Source organism: Mesocricetus auratus, unplaced genomic scaffold, assembly GCF_017639785.1.
Source record: "Mesocricetus auratus isolate SY011 unplaced genomic scaffold, BCM_Maur_2.0 Super-Scaffold_100008, whole genome shotgun sequence".
Lineage (NCBI taxonomy): Eukaryota > Metazoa > Chordata > Mammalia > Rodentia > Cricetidae > Mesocricetus > Mesocricetus auratus.
In genome coordinates, this window is record NW_024429192.1 from 27,558,343 (window position 1) to 27,576,175 (window position 17,833).

The following is a 17,833-nucleotide window of genomic DNA, read 5'->3' on the forward strand; positions in this document are numbered from 1 at the left end:
ATTGGCCAGACAGTACTTTATTGACATATACACAGGACTTCCCCAACAGCCATTCTTTTAGCTAGGAGGCTACAGCTTTCCCTTGTCAAGTTTTCTATGTTACTGTACCTCCCACATATTTAGTGACGACAAACTTGCTTCCAAAAAATATCATTGTTTATTGGATGCTGAGAAATAGAAAAATAGAGAATGTATGACAAATGCTAAGCAAATTATCTTCTCAATGTATAAGATCTTGCTATAATAGCATATTAACTTTAGCATATTGCATGATTTCTATTGTGTTAAATTTATCTTGTTCTTCTTAATTCCTTTAAATTTGAGAACTTACAAATTAAGGAATGCACCAATAAGCTTTGTTTAAAACAGAACAAATAATCCCAAAATGACTACTTGACTTAGTTAGGGTTTTCATTGCTGTGAATAGTCACAATGACCATGAAAACTGTTATAAAGAAAATGTTTAATTGGGGTGTATTGCAGTTTCAGTGGTTCAGTCCATTATCATCATGGCAGGGAGCATGGTGGCAAGCAGTACACTTGGTATTGGAACTTATTTTAGAGTCCTTACATCTTGATTGGCAGGCAGCAGAAAGTCTACTGAAATAGTCGGCAGTATCCTAAGCATAGAATATCCTCAAAATCAGCCCACACAATAACATATTTCCTCCAACAAGGCCATACCCTATCCAACAAAGTCACACCTCCTAATAGCGCCACACCCTATGAGATTATGTGGGCCAATTACATTCAAATTACCACACCAGTTAACAGTTGGTCAGCCTTAATATAAAAGTAAGCTTAAACACCAATAAATGAATTCATATCTTGGGAAAATACTTCCATTTATGCTCAATCAAGGAAACAGTATCCTTTTCTATGTTAATTCTAAAGCAAATATATGTAAAATATTTTCAGTATTCAAGTGTTTCTTTTCTATCAGAAGGTGCCCACTTTTCTCTGTTAAATATTTTTATCATTTTTTTATTTACCCTGTGTTGTTCAAGTGGCAATAAGATCATGCTCACATTTCACACTCTGAGCAATAGGCACATTATGTTGAACATACTCTGTCCAAATATGCTTACTTTCAGAAACATTACATAAGTTGTTAGAGAAATGTAAACATAGGCTGGAGGAGGGAATGCTTTTGTAAAACAGTGCTTTGCAGGTTGAGGGCAGAAAAATTTGGATCTGATTATAATCTATGTCAGTTTGCATGCAGAGACAAAAATGCAGCACCCCATGCACTTTTATTTTTACTTGTACATTTAACTCTTTAAATTTATTTTTGGTGTTTATCTTTTTCTTATCAGCGTGCAATGCATTTGTATATAGGTCTCAAATTATTAGCTCATCCATCCACAGGTACTTTCAAGAACAAAGTGCATGACATTCTTCCAGTGTTACTCCTACATATTGTACAGATTTGTTCTTACAAGCTGGCCACCAGGCTAGAGGAATAGCTCATGGACTGGAGAGATGGCTCAAAGGTTAAGAGCACTGGCTGCTCTGCAGAGGTATTGCGTTCAATTCCCAGCACAAACTAACTGGTGGCTCACAACCATCTATAATGAGACCTGGTGCCCTCTTTGCCATACAGGAATACTTGAAGTAGAATGTAACTCTTTTAAAAAACCTGGCAACAATAGAAGTTTTTTTTTCAGTTTCTTGTGAGAAAAGTCTGATGGGTTACGGACAATGTCTCAGAAGTTTTCTCCAACTTGAATTTTCAGATGTTAAGTATTTGAAAGAGGAGGATGCTAATCGAAAGACCTTCACCGTCAGCAGCACGCTGGATTTCCGAGTGGACCGTAGCGATGACGGAGTGGCTGTCATCTGCAGAGTAGACCATGAGTCCCTCAATGCCACCCCTCAGGTAGCCATGCAGGTGCTAGAAATACACTGTAAGTAAACACACCCCACTCCCTCTGTGTCTACAATGCATTTTCTTTGTTTGTATTGAAAACCAGTATTAAATCACCTGAAGCTATAGCAAATGTACCAAAACCCCACCTGTCCTCACGAATCTGTCGTATCAAAAGGTAAGAGTCCTTTATCTGAGCGTGGGTCTTAACAACAATGGGCAATAAAGAACATATCAGGGTTTAATTATCTTAACTACATTTGGAGTTCTGACTTAATGTGCACATGTGTGGAAAAGGGTGTGTGACAACAGGGGGGTCATATCAAACTTCCTTAGTTGCTCGTAAATTGTTTTCCCTTGTTTCTAACCTTCTATATGACATATTTTAGTCTCTTTGAATGCAGGGGCACCTCTACTACATCTAAAATTATCATTTACAATTGCAGTTAAAATGTTAATTGCATGTTGTTCACAGATGAGGGTCAGTCAGTGCTGAAGCTTTTGGGCATTGTCTCACACAGCCTGATGTGCAGCCAGTGTTGTGAGTTACAAGGTGCACGGGTAACTGTTAAATCAGGGGGTACAAGCCAGATGCTAGTAAATGGTAGACTTGTAATCCATTACTTAGAGAAGTCCTGGGGATACATATTTACTAAAGTGAAGCTGAGTTAATTGTCTCCAATTGTCATCACTATCACAACAGCAATAAAAATGTTTCTTTCATTAACTTGTAACTGGAGTTTCCTCTCCTGCCTTCCAGTTCCAGAATAACCACTCAAAGGCCCAATATTAATTATAAATGTTTGGCCAATGGCTCAGGTTTATTACTATTTAGCTCTTATATTTAAATTAACCCATTTCTATTAATCTATGTATTGCCACATAGCCATGGTCGTGTTACCTCATTTTCTACATGTCTTGTTTCCTTAGTGGCTGCTTTCATCCTCTCAACTCTGCCTTCTTTCTCCCTGTGTCTCCTCTTGGATTACCTGCCTACCTTTATTTTGCCCTTCCATAGGCTAAAGCAGCTTTATTCATCAACCAATAAAAGTAATACATATCCTCAGCATACAGAAAACATCCCATATCAAAACTAGATATAATGAAACAATGTAAAGGTAAATAATCTCTGCTTTCAACAGAGTATCAAATGACAATTACAATGGAAGAAAAATAAGCTAAATGAGATGGTAGAAAGATGAAAACATGGGTAAAATCATTGCTTTGATGAGCTTACCCACACGTAATGGTGAGAAATGAATGATACAAAGTCCTGAATTAGGATCACACCTGCCACATTTATTTCTAGAAACATCAAGGCAATCAGAAAGACTATAGTAGAACTCACTAGGGCAGAATAAACAACATTAGGAGAAAATACCAGAGACATGTCTGAAACTATTGCAATTGAAAAGCAATTTGCATTGCATTATATTAGTTTTACTAGATTTTCTCCTGCTGTCCTTGAAGCAGATTCTAATACAAGCACACATAGATTTCACATGAATATTATTTCTAGTTTCAACATTTATATAAAAATGACTTTGTGAAGGTAACTGAAATAGCTTAAACTGATTATAGAAAATCGATTCCTGCTTAGATTTGATTATAAACTAGATAATTAATTCCCACAAGCTACAGACAATTTAAGTCAAGTTTGAAACATTTAAAAGATTCAAATGGATGTTTATGACCATCCCTTTATATTGTTTGTTTGATCAATGAATCTTCAGGGTACAAGAAATAGAACATACTGTTACTTTTAGAAAACCTATATTGCCATTATAATAGTTTGAATTTTAACAATTTTAACTATACTTGTACTGTGAGAAGTAATAGTATTTAAAACAATACTTCTGATTTATTTAACTATAATTCAAACATCTAATGTACAAAGTCAATAGAAATCAAGTCATTATAATTGTTGACAAACACCATCATAGCATGGTCCTTCAGATAGTGAAGCAGTTGACAATTTGTTTAGTTTTATGTGTGTTGATGGAGACACAGAAGATTAGCTGTTGAGTTTCATTACTAAGAGGCAAAATGTTTTGATTGAAATTAGGCTTGTGGGTCTGAGTATTTGTCTCAGTGGGTGTTTTCTGCAGAAGCATGAAGACTTGAGTTTGAATCTTCAGTATCTACACGAAAGACAAGAGTAGAGGCACGCCCCTGCCACCATTCCTGAGAATTCAAAGGCAGGGGAGGTCGTATGCTTGCTGCCTAACTAAGAAAGTGTAATGAGAGAGCTTTCAACTTCAATGGAGACCCCACCACAAGAAACAAGGTAGAGAGTGACAGAGTACAAAACACTGAAGTCTATCTCTCCTGTAGCCAATCCAGGAGCATGCACAGGTGAGAAATCCTTCACACACAAATACACATATGCAAACATGCAATAAAGTACATCTCAGAGAAACACAATACTTTAAAAAAATGAAGGCGGTTTTTTGCTATGCATTTGGGAGAAGGTTCCGGATTTGGTGCTATCAAGAATATAATAATATCAGTGATAGGAATTTCATGACTTGATTTGGAAAACAGAAATTTTAAAGCAGAACATAATTTGTTGATAGAAGGCACACTAACCAGACTAAGTTTCTGATAGCTGAGTTTGTGGCCTCTCTTATGTCACCTTAGGTTTTCATTGACCTTGGCCTTGTCTTCCTCCATCCCGTAGTCACAGAACAACTTTATTGTCTATACTATAAAGAATGACTATGATCATTGTATTTCAGGCTAGCTGTTAATTATAAACATCTACTGCCAAGTTCACTTTTACTTCCTTGGAAATTCAGATTGGTGCTATAAAACTCCTGTCATCTATTTGTTGTATTTTTTTATGCTTACAATATTTTGTGTGTATTGCTTTGCCAAAAATCACAGAGGACAGTAACTGAATTCTTTACCTTTTACAAAGTTTTATATTAAAGGTTCCACGTTCATGCTGAATGATGAATTAAAATAAACATTTCCTCTATCATGGATTAATATGCAAGTGGCCAGAGGGCAGAAACTAGATCAATTTAAATTATTTTTCTTAGACTGTAGCATACCATCATTCAAGTGTATGAAACTAATTAAAAAGTAACTGATGGTAATGCTAAATGTTCCTTTAAGTATACAGAACATTCCCCAGAGATGAAACAAGTATAGTAATTTGAGAGAGCAACAGTTAGTATTAAAAATTAGAGCAAATACATCAAATGGTTCAGTGTTAATAATCATCTAGGGGCAATGCCAAAATGTCTATATTTTCCTCGTAGACAAAGCAGATTACCCTCCCACATAGGCAGGCATACATGTGAAATAGATATGATGAACAAGTTGCTATCAGTTCAATAGAGGAAGATAGAATGTAGTTTTGGAAAACGGGGTAAAATAAAGTGATTAATAAATTCAGTATTCCCGGATGGTATAATATTATTCTCATTATGGAAGACCGCAGAAATGGTCCCAAATGGAGAAACACTTAGAAGAAATACTAGTGTGTTCTATAGTGCATGAAAAGAGAATATATGTATTTCTTTAACAATGTAAACAATAATAACTTCACAAGACACAGAAATCCTCAAGCCAGATTGTAAGAAGTTGGAAGTAAGAGTTGAACACAGAGCACCAAGGAACATAATGAAAATACATGGTAAGATTAGTTATAAAAGGATGTTTCAAATCTGTATCCTCATTATACAGAATTTTTAATGGAACTATCCTATTAAATACAGCAGAGCAAAATTTACTCTTCACAAAGTATTAATCATTTATTTAAATACTTTCACTTTGATGAAAAGGACTTTTTAAAATTGGAATTTAAGAAAGGGAAGAACAGATATCTTCTCTTCTGTCAACCATAAATGCTTTCTAATTTCACATATTAGGTAAGAGAAAACTTCCCAAATGGACACCATGAAAAGACACTGATTTTTTACACATGAAAACTCTTACTTACCTTTCTCACTTTGTCCATATCATTGAATGAAACATTTTATTGGTCTGATTTAATTTCTAGGAAACAGATTCTATGAGTCATATTTCATTCAATGCTCAGTAGAAATAATTTATGTGAACCAGCAGAAGACTCTGTATAGTACACAAAATAGAAGAAAACCCAGAACAGCTATTTTCTGCACATGGCACTGCATTGACATAGTTACACTAAAGTGTTACTCTTATTGAACATGAAAACCACAGGAAAATAATAGTAAAATGTCACAGTAATGCTATTTGTAAGAGAAAGCACCATAACTCGCTAGAGAGGAAAGTTAGTCTCAGTTTCTTACATTTATGCATGTGTTTTAAAATGCATTAACGCTTTCCCCATCAAAACATATGATCTTATAGTTAATTGCTAATATTGTTTTGTATTTGAGGGTGATGTATCCCCTATAGAAAATGAGTAAGTAGCTTTAAAAATGTAGATCATTAACATTTAAGCAGTAAATAAAACAATTAATATGGCTCGTGAATTATGCCCTTCATTTGAGCCCAAACATTTTATCTGAGTGACAATGGAAGGTGGTGAGTAATAACAAGGGAAGACAGGAAAAGGGAAGAAGAAATGAGGCATTGGAAAGGAAGGGAGGGTCTTCGGGAAAGTAGAGAAAGGGAGGGAACTTCAGGCTTAAGGATAGCCTTGCGCTTAAATGAGATGAGTTATGCTAGTAATAAATGAAAATATATGCATTAAATATATTCAACATAACAAAACACACGTTACCATTGGTAAATAATATAATATCTCTATAAGGAATTAATGGCCAATTTCAATTCCTGATCTATACATTTTGATAATTAAGTTTCCAGTCTAGTTAGCAGAACAATGGATAATAAAGGTATTTCATTTCCCCTTAGCGTCTTACGTTGTAAAGCTCACCATAGTGTTTCTATGGTGATTCTGTTGTTAAAACTCTTTTAGAGAATTACCTTGGGCCAGAGAAACAAAACTCACTCTTGTAAATTTTTGCTACATTTATCAACCATGAAATGTATTTCAGCTCCTATCTTCATGAATTGATTAAACATGCAATTCTGATTGTCTGTGCTTGGGGTCACCAGATTGGTTGTTTATGTGCTCCTTTTCTTGTGGGTGTTTGGTATATACAGAACAAAGATATTTTTAAATCGAAATGGAGATTTCTTTTTCATTTGATGTATTTTTTCCACTGACTCTTCTTTCTGACAGTTAAGCACTGAAGATCTATAGGCTGTAGACATGCATTGGTGGTTAAGACAGTCTTGTACAGGACCTGAGTTCAGTTCCTAGCTCCCATAGTAGTCAGCTCAAGCTTCTTGTATCTCCAGGGACCCAATGCTTTCTTCTGCCTCTGTGAGCACCCACACATAACACAGAGAGTCACATATGTAAATACAAAGTAAATATAAATAAAATAATGAATATCTCACCAATTCACCTTGCCCAGAACCCATGTGTTTCTGTAACCCAAAGTATGTTTTCTAACTTTATTGGCTTATAAGACAAGTACATCTGTGTACTTTATGCATTTAAAGCATCTATATCACAAACTGGCATCTCCTTTGGGAGAGTTGGCTACTAAAAACAGCTAATGCAGCAACACCTCTATTCAGAAACCCACAGGTTTCTAAATATTTTCCAGAAATAATACCCATAGTATTACAAATACATTTTGTTCATTAGGTGAGCAATTGCTTTTCCCACATAAATGATAGACATGTTCTATATTGTATTTTAATCTCAACATATTCAAAGTAATTGAAATATGAAGTAGTTTTTTACTCTTTCTAAATGAGATTATTCAAATTATCATTATATTTTGTGCTATTGATCATAATATACTTTTATTTTTTGCTGTCAACTTACATATCTCTCCAACTATCTGTATGAATTCTCAGTTTCAAAAATTAGAAATTATTCTTTAAAAGTAAAATGATACCCTTTAAAGTGTTTTATTCTAATGAAAGCATATTGTATTCAGTTTTGCTTCTTGTGCTATAACTGGAACCCAGAATATGAGAAGCAAGTGTTCTACAAAAGGGCTTCAAACCCAGTCCTAAAATGTTATCACTTTCAAATTGCTGTTCTGAAGGGCGAAAAAACAAGGGTTTTACAGAGACTTAGAATAGCAGATGCTTGCATTACAGGTTGCTCAAAAAATTTTAAATTATTGTAAGTTTAGAAATTGAACATACAAAGAAGAAAAATTAATATCAAAATTGTAGAATGCATGCATATTATAGAAGACACAGAAAATAATGTATTTTTCAGTTAATAAAAATTTTAATGAATTAAAAGTGGCTGAAAATCTGGGATGGGCCAGCCTGTGGGAGCAGGCACCTTTAAACCCAGCATTTTGGAGGGAGAGGCAGGATGATCTCTGTGAGTTTGAGGCATGCCTCCTCTACAAAGTGAGTTCCAGGACAGCCAGAGATACACAATGAGACCCTGTCTTGAAAAACTAACAAACAAACAAGCAAAAACAACCTTATTTTAAGTTTTATATTTCAGTTAACTTACTACCCATTGGTTTTGGTTAACATGTATGCAACCAACCAACCTAAACCCCTTCCAAAGCCCCGATTAGTCCTTTGACCCTCAATATTTTCTCTCTTCCATTTCACACATATTCTATGATCACTTCACTTTAGTTTTTAATTTGGGTTGTGCAATATTAGACTCCCTGTGACTGTCTCTTCCCTTTATCCTCTGATTTCTTCTGTACTTGATTCTGCATTTCTGCCATTTGTATCCATCTGTAGTCTTCCTCACTGTTTTTATTTCATGAGCAACCATGAAACAATTCTGAACCCTCAAAGTATGTCGTATAAACTAAAGCAATATGGAAGCAAGCAACTGCAAAGATGGTGCTCCCGGTTACAGATGTCTTTAAGCCTCCACAAAAACACATCCACACTCTGAAGAAGTCAGGGACAAGTGAGAGGGATAATTGATGTCACTCTTGCTCAAGTACTCTCATGGTGACAATGTGTCGTGTTTATGTTCAAGTAGGAGTCACCAGCCAGCTATTGATGTGACTGCTCAGCAACTGGGATGAGCATCTTCTAACTAGAAGTTGCACTTAGAATGCAATTTTAACTGATTGACATTAAATTTAAATAACCACATATATATTAAGCAGCACTGCTCTTGAAGATGTCATAGTGCTTTCCTCTCCTAATTCTGTTATTGCTTCTTTTAATCATGGCAGGGTGCATAATTGATAAGTTAATGGTGCAGGTAATCTTAGGATGCTGATGCAACAGCATTTTTGCATACTATAGAAAGCATAGCAAAAGCATTATATTGTAATGCATAATAGATTTTTAAAAGGGGGTAATATTAGTGTCAGTGCAAGATAGTATAGTTTAAACCTATTTTTAAAATTAAATTTGGCTTTGTTTTTTGGTAGACCTTCTAGGAAAATTAAAAGAATACAAACCATGAAATACCATTTTCAAAAACGGTATTTTGACAAATGTACTTAAAATAATGTGCTGCAGAGTTTAAAATTGTAAAGAGGTTGAATTGTAAGGAATAAAATATTGATGCACTCATTGTCCTCTACTTCAACTGATTTCCTTTGCTTCTCCTTCAGACCTTCCTCTCGACTCAGCTCCATGGTAAAAGTCTGTTGTTCCTAAGGTCTCCTTAGTCCACTTATTTTTTGCCAAATTACAAGCATGGCATTCTGAATCTTGGTTCGAAGCTTAACACTCACTTAAAAATGTAAGATCATTTCTTACTGTATCTTGAAGAATATCCCAATTACCAGACTGACAAATGCTTTGGATATGTAGGATCCTAGAATGCTATTCTGGAGTATCCTTTTTTTTCCAGAAAATGTTCATCAATGGTTTCCAGCGGCCTCAATCATATTATCAAATATACTTCTTTTTGTTGTCATACAGTGGCTATGACAGTTCCAGAGGTTCCATACACATGTGCTGCACACACATGCATACATATGATGCACATACATGCACATGAAATAAAAATAAACCTTTCAATTAATGTCTCAGAGGAAGATCTCTTGTAATAAATGCAAAAGGGAGAATTGTTTAAAAGACTGTTTTCCTCCGTCAAAAAATAATGATATGAAAGCAGTCAACAAGAAAGTTAGCAAGTGAGAGACACAGAATATATGTGCACAATTCATCAACATCAACAGGTAGGCTATAGAACATGCCTATAACACAGTGCCAAAGCACACTTTAAGCTGCTTCTTAACTCAACTGAAAGGATAACCAGTTAATTTCATAGAACAGTAAATGACACAGAATAAAAGACATAGCATTGCTACAAGTGCCAATCCTTAATATAATCTATGATGCAATAAGAAAACTGGTTTATTACAGTGTTTGTTTTTAGATTAAACGAGATATCCCAAAAGGGAGAAGCTTATTGGTATATAAAGTCAATATAAAGTCAAGATTATATTTTTTAACTACAGAAGGAATAGGAAGGATTTCATAGGCAAAGTATTTTATTCAAATAGTCCACTTGTTAACCTGTAAATCTGTCAGTAATGGACAGACGTTGTTGAACTACTAACATCAAATGTTTCAAAGGCTGTGCTTTAAGGTTGCCCATTATGTGGTTTCAGAGTAATTTCATAAAAGCTATTCTGTAAAATCTTTGTTAAAAATACAGAAAATCCTTTCTACTAAATCAGTGTTTCACTTTGATTTTTATCCATAGATTAAATAGAACAAAATATATCCTGACTTCACAAGTTAACACAACTTTATTTTTTATTTTAAAATGCATGACCTTTGTATCATTCTATGTTAACACTGCGATTCTTCATGAATGAACCCCAGAGTTTTTCAAATAAAAATAGAAATACGATACAAGGGGGAAAGTTTCCCAACATATTCGCACAGTTTCAGTTATATCCAAAGGAATATTGTTTTAAAAATATGTATTGCATTCTGAATAGGACATAAGTCTCAGAAAAATGGTACCCCTGCCTTTCCACTTGGTCCCAGAAACAATACTCAACCAAACTTTTTTCTCTTTCAACTTCTTGTCTTCCTTTTTTAATTGAAATTAGAAGCAAGCTTGTCATATATGTCAATACCAGTTCCCTACCCCCCCCGCCGCCTCCTCTCCTATCCCCATAGTAACACCATATCTCATCCTCTTTCTGCTCCCCAGGGAAGGGGAGGCCTTCCATGGGGATCTTCAAAGTCTGTCACATCATTTGGAGCAGACCCTCCCTGTGTCTAGGCTGTGAGAATATTCCTGTATGTGGACTGGGCTCCCAAAATCCATTTGTGTATTAGAGATAAATAATGATCCACTAACAGAGGTCCCATAGATTTACTAGACCTCCAAACTGACATCAATGTTTAGGGGGTCTGAAACAGTCCTATGCTAGTTTCCCAGCTATCAGTCTGGGTTCCATGAACTTACTCTTATTGAGGTAGTTGTCTCTGTTGAATTGTCAGATACCCTACAAATATGTTGTGCTTTACCCATTGTTTTGTGTGGCTCTGAGAATGACCCTTGATCTCTGTACTTTCAGTTTGAATGAATATGTTTCTGTAAGTGCATAACAAACAAAAATAAAAGCCCAAAGCACATAGTCGTTAGAAAAAAAAAGCAGCAGACAGAAGGCATCATCAGAGAAAGAAGAGACAACATCCAATATAGACTACAAGAGTAACGAGATTGAAAGACTAAACAAAATGAAATGCCAACAAACTTTGGTCTTATAAACACACAGAAAAACAGACTGGGAAAACTGAGGCAACCAGCAGGACTTCTTGATTCACTGTACAGATTTGAGACACCTGGAAAATCAGAATTAGTTAAATATAAAAGTAAAAGGAGATTCATTTTAGAGAATTGTCCCTGAAATCATTGAATTTGATGTGTCCAAAAACACAGAGTGAATGTATAATTTACAGACTAGAGAATCATTGACTAGTTAGTCTTCAGTCAGGGTGCAATTGTCTAAAGGCCAATGTTCCTTTTTGCTCTACTTCAAAATCTTTCAATGTTAATGCTAATCTAATACTAAATTATTGTCACAGAAATTTCTTGAATACTACTAGACCAAATTCAGTAGACACCTTAGGGTATGCTCAAACTGAAACACAAAATTACTGTCACAGACAGACAAGTGATAATTACTTCCCAGAATTGTACTTTTCTGTAGACTGCCATCCATCCTCTCCACTGGAAATGGATTTTTCTCTTACAAAGATGGTGCTGCATTTATAGACTGAAGGTCAAAAGAGGATCAGCCTCAAGTGACTAGAATCATCCTGGTTCCCATATAAGATCCTACATAATTATCAACATTTCTCTGTTTAGTGACTGAAATACATTATAGTCTCAGTCAACCAATTACTCCATAAATGTCTTTTTAATGAAAAATTAATAAATTATGTTTAAATTTCTTACATTATTTAAGAAGTATAATGAATTTTGCATACTTTTCAAATTAATGGTTCTTCTAGGGTCATTTTATAGTATTATAATTTACCACTATTACACATAGGAAGTGTATTTGTAACCAGATTATTCTTTTTACTATATATACTTTTCGCATGATGACAGAAACTGAATCCATAGTCTTGTAATATGCTAGGTAATTGTTCCAATACTGATATACATTCCCAGCCCTGTTATACTTCATGCTGGCCTTGAACCAGCTCTATGCTTGTCTTCGCCTCTCATATACTGAGATTATCAGTATCTATCTTCCCCTAAATCTGTCTTCTATTTTTGGTTATTTCATATGTATTGTCCTGTTTATAGGCTTAAGAAAGAATATATTTGAAACACAAACAATTTCAACACATAAGATCAGGTACAACTGATGGAAGCAGAGGCAGATACCCACAGCTAAACACTGAACTGAACTCCTGGAACTCAGTGAAACAGAGGGAGGAGCGATGAGCAACGGGATCAAGTCCATGCTGGTGAAATCCACAAAGACAGCTGACCTGACAAGTGGAAGCTCTTGGACCCCAGACTGATGGCTGAGAGGCCAGCATGGGACTGATCCAGACCCCCTGAATGTGGTGTCAGTGAGAAGCCCTCAGCAATCTCTGGGGCCTTGGGTAGTAGATCAGTGCTTACCATAGCATATGAATGGACTTTGGGAGCCCATTACACATGGAGGGATGCTATCTCAGCCTGGACCCATGGGGGAGGACCTATGCCATGCCCCAGATGAAATAACAGATTCTGGAGATCCCCAATGGAGGGCCTAACCCTCCCTGGGGAATGGTGTGGGGATTGGGTAGGGGGCTGGGGAGTCTGGTGGAGGGGCAAGGGAGGTGGGGTGAGAGAGGCAGCTGGGACTGACATGTGAAGCAAACATGTTTCTAATTTAAATAAAAATATATTGGAAAAAAGAACAGGTACATAATTATAGTTTGATTTTTTTGTATTAGAGAAATTTCAATACTGTGTCTTTAAGGAAGATAACTAACTTAAATATTTCAGAATTGATTAATGCTGCTTGTGCTTGTTTCCAAACCAGTGCACTAATATGATGTCAGATGAGTTCCATTCTTCCACCAAGCCTAAGGGGAGGAAGTAAATGACAGTCTGAGAGGTCAGATCTATTGTGTTTATTGCACAGTATATAGAGATAAAGGGAAAGAGGTAGGCCACATAGTTCTAATCAGGCTATAAAAAAATCCTTGTGCTTATACTGGCCCTCTACTCTTTATACGTTATTTTCCATTTCCTCTATGAAATACGTACTTTCCTGCTGATTACAAGATATCATGTGTCATGTGATTTATAAATGTGGGTGTCCTAGAATTTGCTTGAATCTATCTCTTCCACAAGGTTGATTTTATTAAACAGAAACAATTACTACTTCTTTTTAACAATTATGTCATTGCAGAGGAAACCAAATGTTACCTTTCAGGACTATTATAAGTAGCTATTTGATGTGCTTTGTCCACTGTACTTTAAAGAAAGCAGCATGAGCTCAGAGCTGCAGGGCTGCCTCTTCAATAGCATTCTGCAAAATGCTTCTGAGACTGTAGTTTATCTGGAGTTCATTTGGGGTTCCTTATTGTGAGTCCCTGGTAGTCCTGTGACAATGAAAGTGTTGTTATTCAAATGTACATGAATGCATTCAGTCCACAATAATAGTATTCATAGCAATCTATAAATAGTTGAAGAAACAATTATGTGAAATACTTGATATTCATCTGCACCATTATTTTTTTTGCAATGTAACATTTAAATTCAAATTTCAAAGGTACCCCAAGATATTCAGATATTTTTTGTTAAGTTACATAGATTGGAAAGTTGTAGTCTCATACACACAGACACACACACACATATACACACACACATATATATATACATATATATATATGAAAAAAGAGATGGTGAACATGGGTGTTACAATTAAAAAGTATTTCTTCATGTGTCTTTAATGACCATTTTTATTCCTTTTTTTCTAGATACACCATCAGTTAAGATTATACCATCGACTCCTTTTCCACAGGAAGGACAAGCATTAACTTTGACCTGTGAATCTAAAGGAAAACCACTGTAAGTGATTTAATGAATGGGAAATTTTCACTCTTTCTTATTTCAGTGTTTAATGGCAGGGAAACTGTAGATGATCTGCATTTTAACCTTTTCTTGTCAAACAATAGAACAGGCTCCATTTTGTTTACTCTTTTCTGTGTCAGATTTCTCTAAAATGAATGTGTATGAATTTAGAATACAAATACAAGGTACATGATCAAATGACCTAATGAATGAGGGCAACTTTGCTCCAATGGAATGCAATAGTCTGTCCGATATCGTACACCAGACCATCTCTCCTTTCAAAATAGTAGAGACATTTTTTTAGAGGAATAATACATTTTGAAAATTCTGGGATTGTTATTTTAAGAATTATGCATCATTTCCTTCAGTTATGATTCAGCAAGTCAACCTCTTGGCTTCAATTATATAGAAATAAGCTTATATGTGTAATACTTACGCTTGCATTAAGGATGACTCCAAAGAACAATACTCTCATGTTTTATGAAACAACACAAAGTCTTGGAATGTTTGACATTGGAAAAACTGTATCTTTCTCAGAAGATCCTGACTAATTGTTCTCGAAGGATGCTGACGAATGGCACCTTGCAAACAGTAAAACAGAAAAGAGTGTTTGTGTTACTGGAAAGAAAAATTAATCTAAGAAATTCTTACTCACAAAGGTTTAAGATTGGTGAGGCAGGACTTATTCTTCAGTCCTGCCCAAAGCCTAGCATCTTTTACTTACTATCTGTTACTTCAGCATCTGAATCTAAATTTCTGCTTCTGTTGACCATATTTGCTATGAAATTCAAGATTGAGGCTCATGGTGATTTCAGAATTGGAGTGGAAGCCCTAGTTTTTCAGAGAGAGAAATGATCCAGTTCTGGATAAGTGACAGTTGTCATCCTAGTCTAGTTAAGCTTTTTTTTCTGGTACTTGCCAAAATCCTACTTAATTGACATTTGCAGCAAGAATTTATGACAATATTGTTTTTAAATACCCCAATATCATGAAGTATCTTTGAATATTCATAGATCAATAATGGATTTAAAAACTCATATTTTCCATTTAGCCTTATTGGTCCCAATGTTATAATGAATATGCTATTATCATTTTACAAATAACTTTTTTATTTAATCTCCTGTATTATTGCCTTATTACCAGTGTTTCTTTGTTTTGTTCTATGAACTCCCAGGACATTACCATTAAAAATATAGTCAACTTCCACAATTCCTTCTTTGGTTTAGACTTCTTTCTTATTCTCAGTCTTCTTGAAATCCACCCACTCCCCCCCCATTTTAAAATATCATATCCAATAATTAAAGGTACTAACTTCTTTAAAGAGAATTGAACATGTATCTCTTCGTAGCTCATACTATATTCCCCAAAAATGTCAGATGAGGCAGACAGCACGAGACTGTCAGGAAACCATTTGGTCTTTCCCAGAAGGAACTCTTCATGTTCTTGGAGAGAATGGCCTTCCTTATACAGAGACCAGAGAGCAAATGCAAGACGTTTAATCAGGAAATTCATCTCTGGGGAAATCATAGAATCACTAATTGGAAAATTAGTCACTCCAGAAGATTAGACATAAAAACCAGAAAAGGGACAGTAAAAACATTTAAAACAGTTTCATAATAAAGAATAAATTAAAGCCTGATAAAGAGACTGCCCATATTTCAAGACTTATTTCAAAGAGTGGGAGCCTACATAAGGAGTGTGGCATCCCATGTACCCACTGGGCAGTCTGAAATTGTGTCATTTGTTCTGGTAATCACCACCAAAGTTCCGCTCCATTACTTTGCAGCTATTGCACCTGGTTCCCACTTTGTTATTTTGGCATCACTGAGAGGCAACACTATTGGCACAGCATTCAATTGTTTCCCATGACAGTTCATTTCTATTCGCTTTCCTTTTTACCTGATCCACTTCTAATGAGCCAGTGGGGATCGGAAACATGTAACAAATAATAAGTATATTTTCATCTTATAGATGACCTGAACAGCATTCTTAAATTATGTCCAAATCTTTACTTATTCTTTTAAAACACAAGTTTGACCAACATATGTTGTCTCAAAAAATGAGCAATTCATCATGAGGTGTATCATTTCTGTTAAAATCACACCATCTTTGGTATAAATCATGAAACTGTAGCATGGTTCAAGTTGCAGAGAGACTCATGTTTGTAACCTGTCCTCCAGAATGCTAATGTTGTTTTCCTTGTTCTAAATGTGAGGGCCCCAGTGACTGTTTATGAACAATCATGCCTTATTTGCCTGCTTTGGACGGGAGCCTTTTGCCATTTTCCTGTAGAACAGCTGCATAACTTGGGCCAGTACCAAATTGTTCCACTTGACACTTCTATAGAGGCCTTCTATCCTTTGCTTAAAAGAGAGATTACTGTACATGTCTATTGTTTTAATTTTTGTCTAAAATGAGGACCAAGCTAATGCCAGTTACTTTTTCTTTCAAGTCCCCAGAGTTTCTGCAACCCTCTTCTGTCTTTGGCTGAATTCCCAGACAGCTTTTATGTGACACATTCTCCATTTATAAAAGTGGGAGAAGAAAATACCCTTTATATTACATTGAAGTCATGACCTTAGAAGATGTAGGGTTGCCCCTGCATGCTGTGACAAGTGAATCATCATCCATTTTAACCCAATGTTTAACACATTATGATTTTACTTCTTTAAAAAAAGAAAACAATGATGTATTTATTTCAGTGGAATAAGTATGCATTTGGTATTTTCTATAAGAAGTAAATAATTACAGGATCTGATGAATTTTTTGTATATACAGCACAATGTTTGCATTGTAGTTGCTATTTTACCTTCTAGTAATTATGATTCTTCTCTTGTTCTTGGCAGAAATCTAGCATGCATAATTGCAGAGAAATGAACATCCTATTCTATGTAAATGTAAGACTTTAATCTTTAGAAAGACAGATCACATGCCACCCAGCAAGTAGTGAGGTGTTGGAAAGGAACAATTACATACAAAGTTTGGATATGATCAAAAATATAGAGAAGAATTGATACAATGCATACAATTGTATTTCCTCATGGACAGAATAAAATTTTTCTTCAAAAGACACAAAAGTTAAGGCAAAACAGCTTTATACCAGTCAGCTCCTAAAATGCAGGTTCCTCTTACAAGCACAAATCACAAATCATTTGCCAATTGTTACACAATCCAATTAGTGAAACTAAATTGCAAAACAAACCAGGAGTTAATGAAGGCAAGTTATCATCCAGAGTGAAATATTGTTCACGAAATTGGGGAAGATATGATATTGATATAGCAGTATGAGTCTATTATCCCAGCAATTTTAAATCATTCTATCTAATGCATGAAATGTAATTAGCCAACATTTGTATTTCTCCTACTAATCAGAACTATTTCTAGTTAACCACCATATCAGTGTTAGTATTAGATGTCTGTGGTACAGTGTTCTGGGGTATAGTTTTTGTGGTGGT

At 35.3% G+C, this 17,833-nt stretch overlaps 1 protein-coding gene across 3 annotated transcripts in view; it reads left to right on the plus strand.

Moving 5' to 3' along the window:
- The window catches only part of Cadm2 (cell adhesion molecule 2), a 916,009-nt gene that overhangs the window by 796,719 nt on the left and 101,457 nt on the right, over positions 1 to 17,833 (plus strand). For all 3 annotated transcript variants that reach the window (XM_040750595.1, XM_005082055.4, XM_040750596.1), the window contains 2 exons: positions 1,737 to 1,907; positions 14,285 to 14,375. In XM_040750595.1, coding sequence (XP_040606529.1) covers positions 1,737 to 1,907; positions 14,285 to 14,375 — 262 coding nt within the window. The remainder of the gene's footprint in view (positions 1 to 1,736; positions 1,908 to 14,284; positions 14,376 to 17,833) is intronic.